The sequence below is a fragment of the Amphiprion ocellaris genome, chromosome 2 (assembly GCF_022539595.1).
Source record: "Amphiprion ocellaris isolate individual 3 ecotype Okinawa chromosome 2, ASM2253959v1, whole genome shotgun sequence".
Lineage (NCBI taxonomy): Eukaryota > Metazoa > Chordata > Actinopteri > Pomacentridae > Amphiprion > Amphiprion ocellaris.
Window position 1 is genome coordinate 28,168,161 of NC_072767.1, and position 15,397 is coordinate 28,183,557.

Genomic DNA, 15,397 nt, shown 5'->3' on the forward strand with positions numbered 1-15,397 from the left:
CACAAATGCATAAACAAGGTTGGTCGGGGTATTCCTTGGACGAGTCAACAATCAAGACTTACACAAAACTTAGACATGACATTTATTAAACTCACTCATTCTTTTTGTGCAGTGTTGTTGTTTGTGTGTGATCATGATCAAGAACTTTATGAACCCTCTGAACTCCAAAATCTGGCAGCCAGGCCCCACACCGGCTATCTTTTACTTTGAAAAATCAGCATAATCATACTGTTTATTAGAGCCAGACACTGTAAAAACTTCTTTTTTTTCTCCACCTTTCCAATGGTCCTTGAACTACCCATCTGTACAACACAGTCCTGTGAAGATAATGATCCAGATCTAAGCTCAAAATCATGATCTTGAATCTAACAGTCACATAACACAAATACTGTGAGTTTTCAGCTGAACTGCAGGCTGTGTGTACTTAGAGAAGATAGGAGATATGAAAGACAGGAGAAGATAGAAGTATGGAAATAAAAATACAAGTACTAAAATGGCTACAGTATGTAGAGCCGTTGTGCTTTTCCATTACTAGTAACACCCGTGGGTACACTATGGATTCCAGGCTTTTTCATCTGTTTTCATTTTTACATTTTTTTAAAAAATGATTTCTGGCATTATAACTGCCATACTACACAAATGACATTTTTGAGTTCTGTTCACTTCTAGCCATGATTTTGCTGATGTCATAGAGATGCAGGACTTGATACTGCAGTAAAAAACGAGGTCATTGTGAGTAAAAACGTGGCGCAGAATACACTCAGAATCTGCTTGAGGCTCACAGGGTTAAAACAATGAACAGTAGGGAACATTAGATGAATAATGATGTAATTGTCTTTGCAGGAGTGGTCTGTTGGACGGATCAACTGTCTCCTTAAAAGAGACTTAAAAAAAAACAAAACCGGGGTTTGAACAGACATTGTATACAATGACGTAATGAAGCGGCTCTATGGTTTACAAGTTGATCGAACTCCAAACCGGCATGACAACCAGCCCAGAGCTTCTACCTGGTCTGTGATGGTGGAAATGGTACAAGGATGTGACATCATGATACCAGATACCATGAGGCACCTTCAGAGATCTTACAGACTCTCCTCCTCAGAGGGTCGCAGCTGATTTTGTGCCATGCAAGTGGACCAACAGCACATTCTGTAGAGGTGGTCATAGTGTTTCAGGTCATCAGTGTGTGGTTGGATTTCAGACTGACTGAGCCTATTTTCACAATTGATTTAAATTTTTCATTTGTGTGTTATTTCACCCAACGCACAGAGGTGGAGAGCTGACTCCTTGGCTGAGGTAACTCCAGCCTTGGCACACTACAGACTGACTACATGTGCCAAGACAATGAAGGAAATGTCAAATAATATATTGTAAGGTTGCTGGCATTTACATTCTAACTGCCTTATAGGGAATTAAAGTTGCACACGATACTAAAAACACCCAAATATAATTCCAAGTAGATCTTTTTTTTTTTTTTTTTTTTAAAAAGGAAAAACTGTCTTTTGGGAGGACCTTGGACCCTCAGGGAATAGACTCAATTTTGTTTTCATGTTTCATCACCGGTTTAAAATACACACTGAAGTGATATTTTGGGGTGTTGTTTTGGGGGATCTACTTTCTTGGGGTTGACTCAGGACCACAAATGTTGCCATATAAGGTCATTTCAGCCAAAAATGCTTCACACACCCATCAAAAACAATCGAAGGCCTTTTTCATAACATCAACAGGAACACGTGCCTTTCACTTAGCCTTGACCCTGCATATATTTATCAGAGCTACCATCTCTACACCTCTTCCTTATGCACAATCACATTTAACAACCACTATCTTTGGAAAACCCGACAAATACAGGGATTGTGTTTCTTTTTGAGTCACTCGCTTGAAAATCCATGAAGCAGAAATAAAGTGGCTTTTCTAAAGAGAAGCCAATACCAATATTGTAATAAAGATAAGGTCTCTAAAATGTATTCCTGACTGCTAAAAGAAATCCTGTACAGTAAAAGCTTATAAACGTGACTGATTCTGGTTGGACAGTTTGTAACGCTTGCAGTCTGCCTCACTGGATGTAAACTTTAGATATTAACCTGACTGTTCTACTGCAGCATTTCACTTTCTTCTCCTCTTCCACTATCTGCATGTTACCATTTTCAAAGTTCTTTCCGATACAGGAAACAACAAAGAAACCTCCCTGTTGAAGATTGTGGGCCTGCTGGGTTTTTCAGTGAATAAGACATTTGAACCCCAAAAACCACACGTGGGTTTGAAAGGCATGTTTTTTTTAGTTTTTTTTTTTACCGCCTAAACAACACCATTTGCCAGAGCTAGAAATAGTAAAAACACAAAGAATGTTTGGATTTTCAACTTTCCAGGTCCTTGAACTACTCATCTGTGACATGCTGTTTCATAAAAAACACTTTTTCACCCTAAAAATAAACCATTTGCATTAACCAGATTCTGTGAAAAACCAAAAAATTCTGTGCTTCTCAGCGCAATCGTGAAGTGATAACTGACTCAGCTGCAATCAACTGTCGTGTGACAAAAATTATAGAATATTTTGGCTGAACTGGGCTGAACTGCCAGCTGTGTTTACACAGACCAGAGAGTAGACAAGTATGGAAACACATTAAAAATGTAAGGAGTAAAATATGGACATTATATCGAGCCATCATTTTCCCCCAGTACTGTAACACCTGGGGGAAAAATGTTGGATTGATTACATGTTGATTCCAAATGTTGTTATTTTATACTGCACAGAAGACATTTTTGAGTTCTCTCTACTTCTAACCATGGTTGTGTTGTTTCTATAAAGGCGCAGGACTTTATATGGCAGTGAAAAATGAGTCCACAGCGAGTAAAAATGTGACAAGAGAAAAACACCGAGACAGCGTTGCGGAGATTTGGAAGTCTGGCTATGTGAGATGAGCACGATGTCGTAACCATTCTGTCTGTACTGTTGCTACATTCACAGCTAGCAGGGAGGATGATTTACTAATCTAACCATCTAACACTGGCTCTCCCCAAACAGCTTAAAGCGCAACACTCACATTGTTGCATTTCCTGAAGACTCTGTATTATAAACTGAAACAAGGTTTATGAAAGCCTTCCATGGAGAACACATCAGCTACGGGGCAACAGGTCAATGGTGCAGCGGCTCACCAGTCAAACGTTAAGGCCTGTGAAGAACAGCGCAGCACTGTGAACTCAGAGGGCTGCTGGGAGCGAACTTCCTCTAGGGGTCAGCCGGGGTCAACAGACTGGGGACGATGGGGAAGGTCTTGGCATCTAATGGACAGATTGTGTGCTTTTTCCTGTGAGCGGCCACTAAACCCAACTAGGGGAACTTCCAACTCGTCTCAAGCCATTGTGCTGAGCATATTCACTGACCACCACGCAGCCCCCAAAACATTCAAAGGCAGGAAAGAGAAGAGCCCTTGCTGCTGACCAACAGGATATATTTACAGTAGAGGAGTCAATATGTTATTGTGTGCCGGCCTCTGTCAGCAGCAGGATGTTTGGCAATCGCAGCGGCACATTTCTGGCACCGAGGCGCTCTGACATTCCTTTGCATCTTATCTTTTCATTAATGTAGAGAGGTGAGTTGGGGCACCGGAGCGGAGCAGCAAGCGAAGGACCTACCTGTGTGAGAGTAGATGAACCACAGGGCTCCGGTCAACAGAGCCCCAATCACAAAGGCTGCGAAAGCGATCCCCACCACCGTTGGAGTGTCCAGCACGTACAGAGTTTCTGGAAAACAAGGCAGAGCACAGTTCATACATGCTGACACGACAAGTTGCAAGCATTTCAAACAAAAATCCTATAGAGCTCAGGAGTTTTCAGTATCAAATGAGCAAAAAAAATACATTTAGCACTGCTAAATAAAAATATGACCTGAATAAATTGCGTATAAAAAAAAATTACAATAATTGAATCATTTCAATCTTCATCATTAGCTTTTTTTGGGCATTTTTCTGCCTTTAGAGAGTCAGCAGTAAAGAAATGAACCTGCTCCTTCACCTTTCAGCCAATCATTGAAAAATCATCAATATTCCACAATCTATCAGAGCCAGATACTGCAAGAATGGAAAACAACATTGGATTTTCTACTTTCTATCAGTCCTTGAATGAGTCATTTGTGATGTGCAGTTTTCTTAGGAAACTTAGCTATAGTAGTTTGTGGAGGTTGTAAAAATGTAAAATAGCAAACTATCTATTAGTACGACAAACACAAAAGTTTTGGTCATAAGCACATGTCTTGGTGAGTTCTGGTGTTTATGAAATGATTTATTATTGCACATTGAAAAGTAATAAAAGTAGTCCAGAATGTCTTAGAGCCTTATTGCAAGGTGATGCGTTACATTTTGAATTGACACCTTTTCATCTTTTACACAAATGACAACTTTTCCACCATAAATTGATGCAGAAAGGAACTAATTCATGCAGACAAATTCTTGAGAACGTAGGAAATTAAGTGACTCATGTTAACATTTTCCTGGGGGAGAACATGCAGTGATTAATGTGTCCTCCCTCAAAGTAAATGTACGCCTATGCTGAGCATTAATCACTGTGGGCTCCATATAATTCACACACCTACACATGGAAATATGTCAGAAAAAGCATAAAAGAAAAGTAAAATCCAATTTCTTACTTTCATTTGGAGGAACCACTGGAGTTACTGGATCTTCGTGTGTAGGATAATCTGCAAAATAACACAGAAGGAAATTTTAGTGTGCTATTATGTACAGAGATGCACATTATACATTATGAATAATGATATATTAAAAATAAGACAATGCACGCTGTGGGCCTGTCAGCTACAGGCCAGAGGAGCAGCAGATTGCTGATACTGCACTGTGTTGATAAGCAATTCTCTGTGGAATGTGATACAGAAACCTGAACCAGGAAAACGCTGAAAGAGCAGCTATTCTGTGAGCTGACAGTGTCCTAACGGATGAACCTTCTGACTCCGACCGGCTCCGCTCACCCATTTATTTCAAGCCATCTGGAGGGCTTTCAAAAGTGAAATTAGCTGTAATGATGCCTTAATAAGCAACACAATGGCGCTTGTGTACGGGCAAACTCGAGGGGCAAACCTGGTACGTGTCCAAAACTCTGGCACAATGGGTGCTATTCTTGGACAAAACACCTTCAAGTTTTCATCTCGCATAATGGATGATGACAGGTCATCGGAGGAGACTTTAATTTCAGAGGGGACGATGGCCAGAGGACGTCCTCTCTGCCACCATCAGCCTGTCCCAACCCTCCACTGTTATCTGTCCCCAGTGACTTGTTATGCTAAGAATGTGGAGAGAGGCCATTAACACTTACAGCCTCAGAGACAGAAGAGGAAAGAAGAGCATAGAAACTGGAGCAAGCAAAACTCAGCAGTGTGTTATTTTTCATGTCACCTTGACTATCAGCAAGAAACTGTAAAAACAGAGCAATTCAATAATCAACTTTTCAACAGTCCTGGATTTAATCATGTGGGACGCATCGTCAGAAAACTTCACAGTTATTTTATTCATGCTTCATGTTATTTCGATATCTAGTACTTGTGAATATTTTGGTTTAGTTTTTTTTTTTTTTTTAAACTACATTCCTTGAATGTTTGCACTATCTTTGTTGCTGTAACATTGCAAATTTCCCCACTGTGGGATTAATAAAGGCTGATTTTATCTTATATTTTAAAAGTCAACCAAAATACACTTTTTCGCCTAATTAGATTTCTAAAAGAAGGTGGCTCAGCTGCAAACAGCAGTCACATGACAAAAATTTAGGGACTTTTTGGCTGAACTGCAGGCCGTGTTTAGTCAGACCAGATAGGAGACAAGTATGGAAACAAATTAAAAATATCAGTCGGAAAATATGTATAGTATGTAGAGTCACTTTCTTTTTGCAATTGGTAACTTTGAAATATCTTTTTCATGTTGATTCCAGGGTTTTTTCAGTTCTTGTTTGACACATAATCAAAGAAATTCAACGTTTGATTTTTCTTTTTTTGGATTTATACCACTGAAGACATTTCTAAGTTCTGTCTGCTTCTAACTAAATGCACCTTTTCTAATAATGCCTTCATGTCTATGGAGAACAATTCGTCTCACTGGTCTGGACTGTTGTTCACTACTTTAACAGAACCAGAAAGCTGCCTCGAAGTTAAACTCATGACTTATGTTTGCAGCTGAACTGTTGCCAAACTTGGACCAGTGCTGATATCTCTATAAACGTCATCTGTTTATGTAAGTTTGCTTGCTGTGGAATGAAAGAGCACTCCTGCGTAATGACTTGTTTTTCTTCAACTCTGACCCTTCCTCATGGAGAGCAGAATTCACTGATGTTGCCTCTGCAGGACTTTTGACACCAGGGTTTCTAACTTAGAGAGCCAACAACAGTTGAACTCTATACTTCAGAGCTTGTTTGTGAAACCAGCTCAGGTCCTTTAGTCTCTCAGGACTGTACAACTTCAGGATATAGTTGAGTAAGATCTCAAGTGTGGAAGAATAGTCATCATAGATTTATACGTTCTTAATGGTCACATTCTGCTGATGCAGGAGTTCTAAATCTTGTATAAGTACAAGCAACCTTTAAGTTTGACTGTTAAAATGACAGATTTTCAGTTTTGTGATCGTTTTAGTGACAAAGTGAGATACTTGACATCTGGCCAGTAAATACAACAGCCTGTGTGGACAGAAAGACTCCTCACTCAGCAGGTTTTAAGGTGATATATCATCTCAGCAGCTACTGATAAAGATAAGAAATCTAAAAGAGCCGACACATTCATATTTTCTACACTGCAACTCCAGGATCTCTAATATGTTCACTAGAATAACCTCGATATGAAATGTTTTCTCTTCTTTTTAGGCTTTGCAGACTTAAACTCAATGAATACTCCTTGTAGTGGTGTAATGATATAAGCCAGCCTCTGAAATAAATAGTATTTTTTTTTGGAATGTTACCAGATCCACGAAAAAAGGCATAAAATGTATTAATGTTGTGAAGCAGTAAATCTAATTTTGATGGCAGGGCTTTCAGACTGTTCAGTTTTTCCATGCACCAAGTTGGCCACAAGTGGCCCTCTTTGATGTGTAGATGGAGCTCAGCTCTTTGGGATGCTGTCCAGTGCACAACTGTGGCCCTTGAAAAGGCTGCTTGTTTTGTTTGCCATCCTAGCATAAGAGATGCCTTTGTGTTAGAAAACACGGCCTTTGAAATTGAGGTTTTTCTCACCGTGTTTATGGCATATCTGTGTTTACTTTCTCTGCTCCATGGAAAATAAACCCGCTGCACTGGCACTGTGGTGTGGGCAGAGCACTCTGCTGCCCGCTTTGGACGAGCTGAGCTCACGCACTCGGTCATTACTTCAGTCTCTGTTCACCAATATCTTCAACATGAACACTGGCATGTCTGTGCTAAAAAGTGACACCATCCATACAGTAACTTTGTCCAACAGTGACACTCAATGTCCAATTAGGCCGTAATGAAAACCACCCACTTCGGTTCAGAGTCATCCTGTAAGACTCGAACTACATAAAACTGAACCTGAGTGCAGAATTTTTGAGGCCGATACCAGCATTGATGTTAGAGACTAAGAAAAAAAATCTGAAAACTTTCACCAACAAATGAAACAGCCGGCAAATACGCATTATTATCAGTAGGGATATGAAGTCTTGGATTTTTGCCTATTGTCAATATATTGAGACTAAAACGCGGAAAGAAATTAGGAAGACATTCCTTTGCTTTGAACACTGTCTCATATTTTATAATGATTTTACTCTGAAATAAATGGAATATGGTGCAATTGTCAGGTTAAATTCTAAAGATTTCTTGGCTGGAATAAGCTCTGTGTATGGCCAATTTAGAGTCACCATTTAACCCAACATACAGTGAGAGGAAGCCGGAGTAGCTGCAGGCACAGGGTGAACGTATGCACAGAAAAGCCCCAGCCAGCCAACCAGTTGGCACTGTTCTGCTCTGAGGCAGTTGTGTTGCCCAGCTCGTGCACATATGTGCACTGATGATATCGCCACAATAGGTCTATAAATATAAATCTGGCATTGTAATGAGTGTTTTTTAATGACAAAGCGAGTTGAAAAACGAAAACACAGGAATAAAGAATTTCTCAACTGATTGGGGTGATTTTGTAGGAGATTGTGTCTACATCCAAAAAAAAATAATTTTTTTTATTTTTTTTAAAACTGTTTGGAACCTTTATGAAAAGGTAGAGCATAGGCAAAATTATTTTTTGCTTTTCTGTTGCCAAAAACCATTCTTTTAGCAGCTGAATCTTCCTTTTGACAGTTTCTCTCCTGTTTTTGCTCATTTTGCTGTAAACATGTAAACTCATCAGTACGAACAAACTCTGTAAAAACAAAACAAAAACTCAGCATATCCAAGGACCCTTAAATTAGATTAAATGATGTGCCATCAGACAGGCTTCTCTTGTACATTAGTCACGGAAAATGAGAACCATACAACTTTTCGTTTTGTATCAAGCAACAAAAACGTTGTACTATGCTGTTTTTAATTTAATTTGAATTGCTTCACACTGCTGTTGTTGCACTGTGACTTTTGTGGATGAGTACATCGCAATGCTGATGCAGAAACATTATATTGTGTAACACTAACCTACAATAAATTTAAACTGGCAGATATCAGGTCTGTGATGAATCGGTCAGGCTGTAGCTCACACTGATTAAAATGATGTAATTTGTATCAAATCATGAGCCAATAAAGTTGACTCAAACTGACCGCATGTCTCTGGTTGATGTCATTGCTCAGAAGGGATGCTAATTTGAAAAATTCTGGCAGTCCACTTGAGAATGGGCACACATGATATCAGTCCATCTTAGCTGAGGCCATAATTAGTAAAATGTGATGTCGGTTAGCTCAGACCCCCCCACACCCCCTGCAGGCTGCTCCCTCCCTCCGATCACACTTACAGCTGCTAAGATATAGTGAGCGAATGAATGAGTAACTAAACAAGTGCTGATCGAGGGGCCTTTAGGCTCTGGCTGGGCTCCCGAAGCCAACAAGAGGACCACCACTCCTTTTCCTCCCCCTCTCCAGTGGAAAGGGGAGGCCACGGTGAGGGGCCAAAGTGAAAACAACTGGAGCTCAGTACTGTATGACTCCTGTTTTTCCACATCTCCCTGAGCCCGGACCAGTCCAGAACAGCAGAACTGGGCCTCCCCTCCCCTTTACTGCAGTCAACCACATGCTAGTATGTACACACACCCAAAAACACACTTGTGTGTACAGATGTCAATGTAAATTCATGCTCGTACACACCAAACGTCTATCGCAAAATCGCGCACACTGCAGTTAATGGTGACCAGATGTGGGAAAGTGATGTGCTGCACGTTGTGGTTTGGTTTAATCTCCAAGTACCGGTCTGAACTTTCCCTGGCTCCTTCAGACCAGCGTCTTCCTTTACTCCAGTTTCCTATCACACTGTGTACTCGTACTTGTGGGCATCAGAGCTCAAAGCAGAACTGAACTTGTGGCACAAAGTCTAAATAAGTCTAAATCGTGTTTTCTTATCCTCTCACTAACCTGTCGGGTATGGTGGACCTGACCCATCCACCACCGCCATCGGTTTGGTAGAGATCTTGGTGTTTGACGCCATCGCCATGATGTTGTCCAGAGAGAGAGAATCACATGCCGCACCAGGTTTTAAGCACTGTGCAAAGGAAAATTGAGAACAGAATTAAAAACTTAAAAATGACAACATTGGTAGTGAAGAAATCCTACAGAAATCAAAATGCTCTATACAGTACCCCGATCACAATCAAATACAGCATACAACGGAAGGGCAACATCACTTCATTGTCAAATGATTCAACACTGATCATCTTACAGTAATGACTCTTAAGTTGAACAGCAGGTATTTGTTGTAAACTACTAACATTTTACATTTACTATATTAAAAATACATGTAACACAGTAGGAACTTAATGCAAAAAAGGCAGTACACTTTTCTTGATTGGGATTTAAATCTTTATGTTTTTAAAACTTCATATGTCCTCCTTGGCATGGAGGATGCCATATTTCTAGAGATATGGCCTGTCATTCATCAGAGACTATTGTTTTTCAGCTGCTCTTTGTTGGAGGCCTTTTGTTGCTCGCTCTCTCTCTTTTCGAAAAACCCCAGTGGTTTACTGTGTTCAGAGTGGACAACAACTTTGTTCTTTTTTAGAAACTCTGACTGTTTAATTTTAGCAGTGTGCTTCTTTTGGAAACTGGAAGTCATCTTGTCAGCCAGTATTTTCCTATATCCACAGGCACTCTGGTGTCATCGATTAATGCCATCTCCTTAACACCTTTAGCATTCATGCAGCCCCATACCATCGCACTACCACCTCTGTGCTTCACTGTCAGGATTAAGCATTCACTGTGCTAGTTTTGACCATGTTCAGACCAAACTTGTTGTCTACAGCGGTTGATGTATCATCTGTCCTTGACACTGTCTGAGCTGTAAGAGAAACTCTGATTTCCACACATCACAGATAACCTCGGTGCCAAGTCTGAAAGACTGGCTCATCTATCTACGGTATTTTTAGAGCTTGACTGTCTTTAGTTTAATTTTAGAAAGACAAAAACCGCAGCTCTGAGCATTTGTATTATAGATCTCCTAATTACTTTGTTTCCACTGATTTTCACTTGTTTACCGATCTTCCTGAATTCTTTTTCATCTCAGATTTTTCAGTTTCTCTGGCAGGTCTTTTCATTGTGGAGCCATGCTGTAGACATGCAGACAAACATACCCCATAGATCCACAACTTAGACACTTACAGGGTTTACAGGTCTTTATGACTGTGTTTATGCAGTTTGCCTGACTGGAAATCACAGGTGTACTCAATCTAGTTTCAATCATCACAAGGTTTCTAATTTATGTATCATTGTCACTGATACTTGAAAATACAGACCCCATCTACTTCAGGGCCTGTGTTTCCAATATAATCTTTCTTAAGTATTTATTTTGGATTGTTCTTAGGAGAATATACTCTATTTTTAAACAAAGAAAGGTTGTAAATTTTAAGTCATTTGGCATTTAAGTCATATTACGCATGCTGAACTCACTTCTATTGTTGTATATCACAGTTAGCTTCATGATCAATCTCAGGCCACTACTCTAAAACATTTGCTTGCATTGCTTGCAAGAGACTGTATGAGTTGGACAGATAACAGTGAGAGAATAAAAGAAAACGATGGCTGATGTACATGCTTATTTTGTTCTGCAGCTGGACACCTGGCAAACCTCACATCGATTCATGTTTCCTGCTTAGCTTTGGGTGCAGACCTGATACTGAACGGCTCAGGTCAGCCAGAATAAAGATGGTGTGCTACAACGCCGACTCAAGATCTTGTCAAACAAACGCTGCTAATACTATACGGCTCTGGAGAGACTAAAACAACTGTGATGGCTTGTACAGTAAAATAATTAAATATGCAAAAGGAAAAAAGTAATTGGAGAAGATTAGACTGTATACCAATGGTAGACGTTGATTCCCCTGAGGTCTCTTTGAGCACAGAGACATCTCGCAGTGCAGGAAGACAAAGGACATGTTGAGCTTTGAGTCGAAGGTGAAGCTGAAACTTTTCGTATCCATCTTTGCGTGAGGGACGGGGAAGTCCCACTGAGGATAGATTCTGACGGAGTCATCTGTGGGGCAAACTGTGTGGATAAGCTTGTAGTCTGATGAAACAGTGGGGCTGGAGTTGCGAGAAATGAAGCACGATAAGATGGTGAACCCTAGCTCTGGATCTGATGCAGTAGAAGTGACCTGGAGAAAAAAGGAAAAACATTTTTCCATGTATGCAGATCTTTTTTTATTTGTCATGACAAGCCTCTTCATGTCACTAGGAGGAAAGCCATAATGACGTCATTTTACGCTCACTTTGCTACGATCAAGCCACAAACCTAATGTTCAGTGCTTATTCAAGATAACACAAGAGATAACATTCCTGGCTCTGTCCTGCACAAAACCTTATGCAAAACAACAGTGCACCATTTCAAACTTGTGGTTTTTGCACCGATTAAAACAAATAGGATATACAGTATGAATTGAATTATTGAGCCTTAGATGTGTTCTTTGGCAGATTTTGTTTCTTTTGGACAGGGCCACGCTTGCTAACAGCCAAGTTAGTCATCTCCTGAATGTTGCCTTATATTTAGCATACAGGAATGAGAGCAGTATCAATCTTCTAATCTCATTCTTGATCGGAAAACAAATGATTTACAAAATGTCAAATAATTTATGTACAGCTGTTTATATATTAGCATTGGATCAAATGAGAGTTTAATACGAAACGAGTCACTTGTAATAACCCAGTTCCCCAAAGCTCTGTGGAGCTTCTGGATTCTTTTAGCTCACTGATTTAGTTTTATGATTCAGTTCACTTTCACTGTTCTAGCAGTTGTTTTAATCTGCTGAACCCCAAAATCCACTGGCGAGTTTCAAAGGTCTGTTATTTGCAAGAAGATTTACAAAATTACACCATTTATCGTAGCAAAAAACTATAAAAAGCAAAAAATAACCATCAAGTTTTCAATTTTCGGATGGTCCATGAACTACTCATCTGTGATATGCTGCTCTCTCTGGAAAATTAACCAAATCTAAATCTAAAATTGTGATATCTCTTTATTTTACATCTGCAAAAATATGCTGTCCACACTATATTTAGTAAAAAAGACCAAAAAAATGATCTATGATCTATATATACCTTTGTCATAATACACCACAGACATTATCAGTTCTGCAGTTCTAGACTTTTCCCAGTACTCTGCACATCAGCTCTTGAAAGACATTTCACCATGCTGAAATTGTCTTTCAACAACTTGCTCCTCTGTATACTTTTTGTGAACCGTGCTACATTCATTTCATTGATGCAGTATGTTTATTTTCCTCTCAACGTCTCTTGTCGTCTCCTCTTTGCTCTGTGTGAACACAGCCTGCAGTTCAACTGAAAAGTTTTGGACTTTTTGCTCACATCTGAAGCAGTCATAGCTTTTGAGGTGCATTGAGGAGCACAGAATTATTATTATTATTTTTTTTCTACTGGACCTGGATGCTTTATTTTTGCCATATTCAGAAATGACACATGTAGAAGAACATTATTTTAAGGAAATAGCACAGTTAATTTTCCTGATGAAACTACACATACTACATTCACAGACAGTCAAAAAGTTGACAATCTGATGATTCTTCTTCTTTCTAGTTCCTTGCTCTGTTTAAACCTGAGTTTTCGGGTTCATGAACAGTATTCGACTACAAAATTTGGCGGTTCAGGAAAACTTGTGCATTGTCTTCCTCCCTGCTTAATGAACCATTCACTACCACTGTGAGGGTCTGGAGACCACAGCGAGGACCTCTGCCTGGATATTGACAAAAGTCAGAAATCCAAACAAATTCACTGAAGTAGACTTTAAGTCCTAGTCAGGATGACAGTGATATTTTTCCATCTGTAACCACAAGACAGTCCCCTGAGTTATTATCCCTCCCCTTTTGGATTGTCAATGATGGTATCCTCATTAGAAAGGTCCTAGCCAGGGTGAAAAACAGACACAGACACATAAAAATAATATTTAAATGACACAGATAAAAGCCTATAATACATAACTGAGCTTATGTTTGGATATATCGCATGTCCACATTATTGAGAGGGGTGTTCTGAACAAACAAAAAGCCACTCTGTGAGCATCAAAGTGCACTCGTGCACCTTTTGGCCATTGCCTCAGGTCAGGTCTCAGCACAGTGTGAGTTCTGAGAGGAAGGTTATGCCTCAGCCTCCCACACAGACAACTCTTTGTAACCCACTGGCTTTGTGTCCACACTGTCAGTGAAGCATCTCCTGTCGATATCATCATAAATCATCTCTTCAAAGGAGTGAGAGCAGTCTTTGCTCTCTTTCATGAAACAACACCATTTCTGTCGCGAAACAAATACATTTTGAACCTGACAGACAGGATTTGAAACTGGCAGAGATGAGTGGTGAGACGAACGTAAGTGTTAGCTTTTTAGCCTCAACTAGACAAAATACAAACTGACCCTACGGATGCCACACTACGAGATCAAAGCGAGAACAGCTCGAGCCCCAGACAGAGAGCATACATGGCGCAGTTTTCCTGCAAAATTTTGAATTTAAGGACAAAAATACACTCCATGCATGCTGAGATTAGTACTATAAAAACATACCTCCACAAACACTTGCTGATTTTGTGAAACGGTGAAGAAGGCCTGGCGTGAAGGATTCATGAATGGCGGCATGCTGTACAGCTCCATGGTAAACGTAATGTTGTCGACCGGCTGCCTGGATGGTCCCGGCACAAACTTGGGAAGAGTGTCTAAGGGTTCCTGGTTCTTTCTGTATGTGCAATTGAACTGGGAGGAGAATAAAACAAAGCCAGCACAAACACCAGCAGGGATCTGACATTAGATTCCACCACCAAGCACCCTCACCCTACATGACTATGTGTCATGGTTTGACCACATTAAGATGAAAATAGGGAAGAATCACAAGAGATGCTGTATAAACAAAAACAATAATGAAGAATGGATGAGATAAAGGAAAATAAGTCGACAGAGACAAGATGAAGAAACTTTCAAATGGAAAAAGTCAGGTCAAGTCTACTAAACGAACATCATGGAAAGATGGAGCGACTGCAGGAGCCAGATGACTCTTTACTAGCACCAAGGGGCTCTGGGAAATGGAGTTTCTTCCAAATGTGAATGATTTACTGCATATAGAGATGTAGTTTATCAGTGGTCTTGACTTGTTAACCTTCACCCCACAATCAAGAGCAGCTCAAACAGAGAAAGAACTGCAACAAACCCAATATCTTACCCTTACGATGGATGGCTGCTGTCTTTGTTCTGTAAATGTTCTCTCTAAATCCACCGGGTCCCTTCTGGATACCACGTCTACAGATTCCAGATCCGCATAATCCAGCGGCCCGCCACTCCCGTTCTTAGTCTCGGCATGACTGATCACGACCTGCAGTCCACAGAGATTTGTTACTCACAAAAGCAAAGCCACATCAGTCAGTGAGGGAAAGAAAACTTTCACAAAAATAATTTCCAGACCTTTTTTTTTTTTAACAGATCCAGTTTTGAGTAATGTTGCCTAATTCAGGCAGAGATATGAATCTCTGAGAGGGGTCAACGTAAAATTCTTGCTTAGTCCTCTGAACCCCAAGAAGTCTCTGGGGGTCTTTAGCTTCTGTCATATTTTTATTGAGTTTTGGAGGATTTTTCACTGATACGTACATTCCTGAACCTCTATGGAAACAAAAATGTCATCTGGCACAACTGTAATATCATAAATAACAAGTATTAGAAAGAAATGGTGGCTCAACATACTATTGATATTACATACTAATAATATATGTAGTGTATTTCCATAC

At 40.0% G+C, this 15,397-nt stretch overlaps 1 protein-coding gene across 1 annotated transcript in view; it reads right to left on the reverse strand.

Annotated features, from left to right (window-relative positions):
* tgfbr3 (transforming growth factor, beta receptor III) overlaps positions 1–15,397 on the reverse strand; it is an 89,770-nt gene that overhangs the window by 6,584 nt on the left and 67,789 nt on the right. Inside the window, exons 11-16 of the mRNA XM_055017246.1 lie at positions 14,839–14,988; positions 14,190–14,375; positions 11,484–11,777; positions 9,547–9,673; positions 4,646–4,696; positions 3,637–3,744 (exon numbers count right to left, since the gene is read on the reverse strand). Of these exons, the coding sequence (XP_054873221.1) occupies positions 3,637–3,744; positions 4,646–4,696; positions 9,547–9,673; positions 11,484–11,777; positions 14,190–14,375; positions 14,839–14,988 (916 nt within the window). The remainder of the gene's footprint in view (positions 1–3,636; positions 3,745–4,645; positions 4,697–9,546; positions 9,674–11,483; positions 11,778–14,189; positions 14,376–14,838; positions 14,989–15,397) is intronic.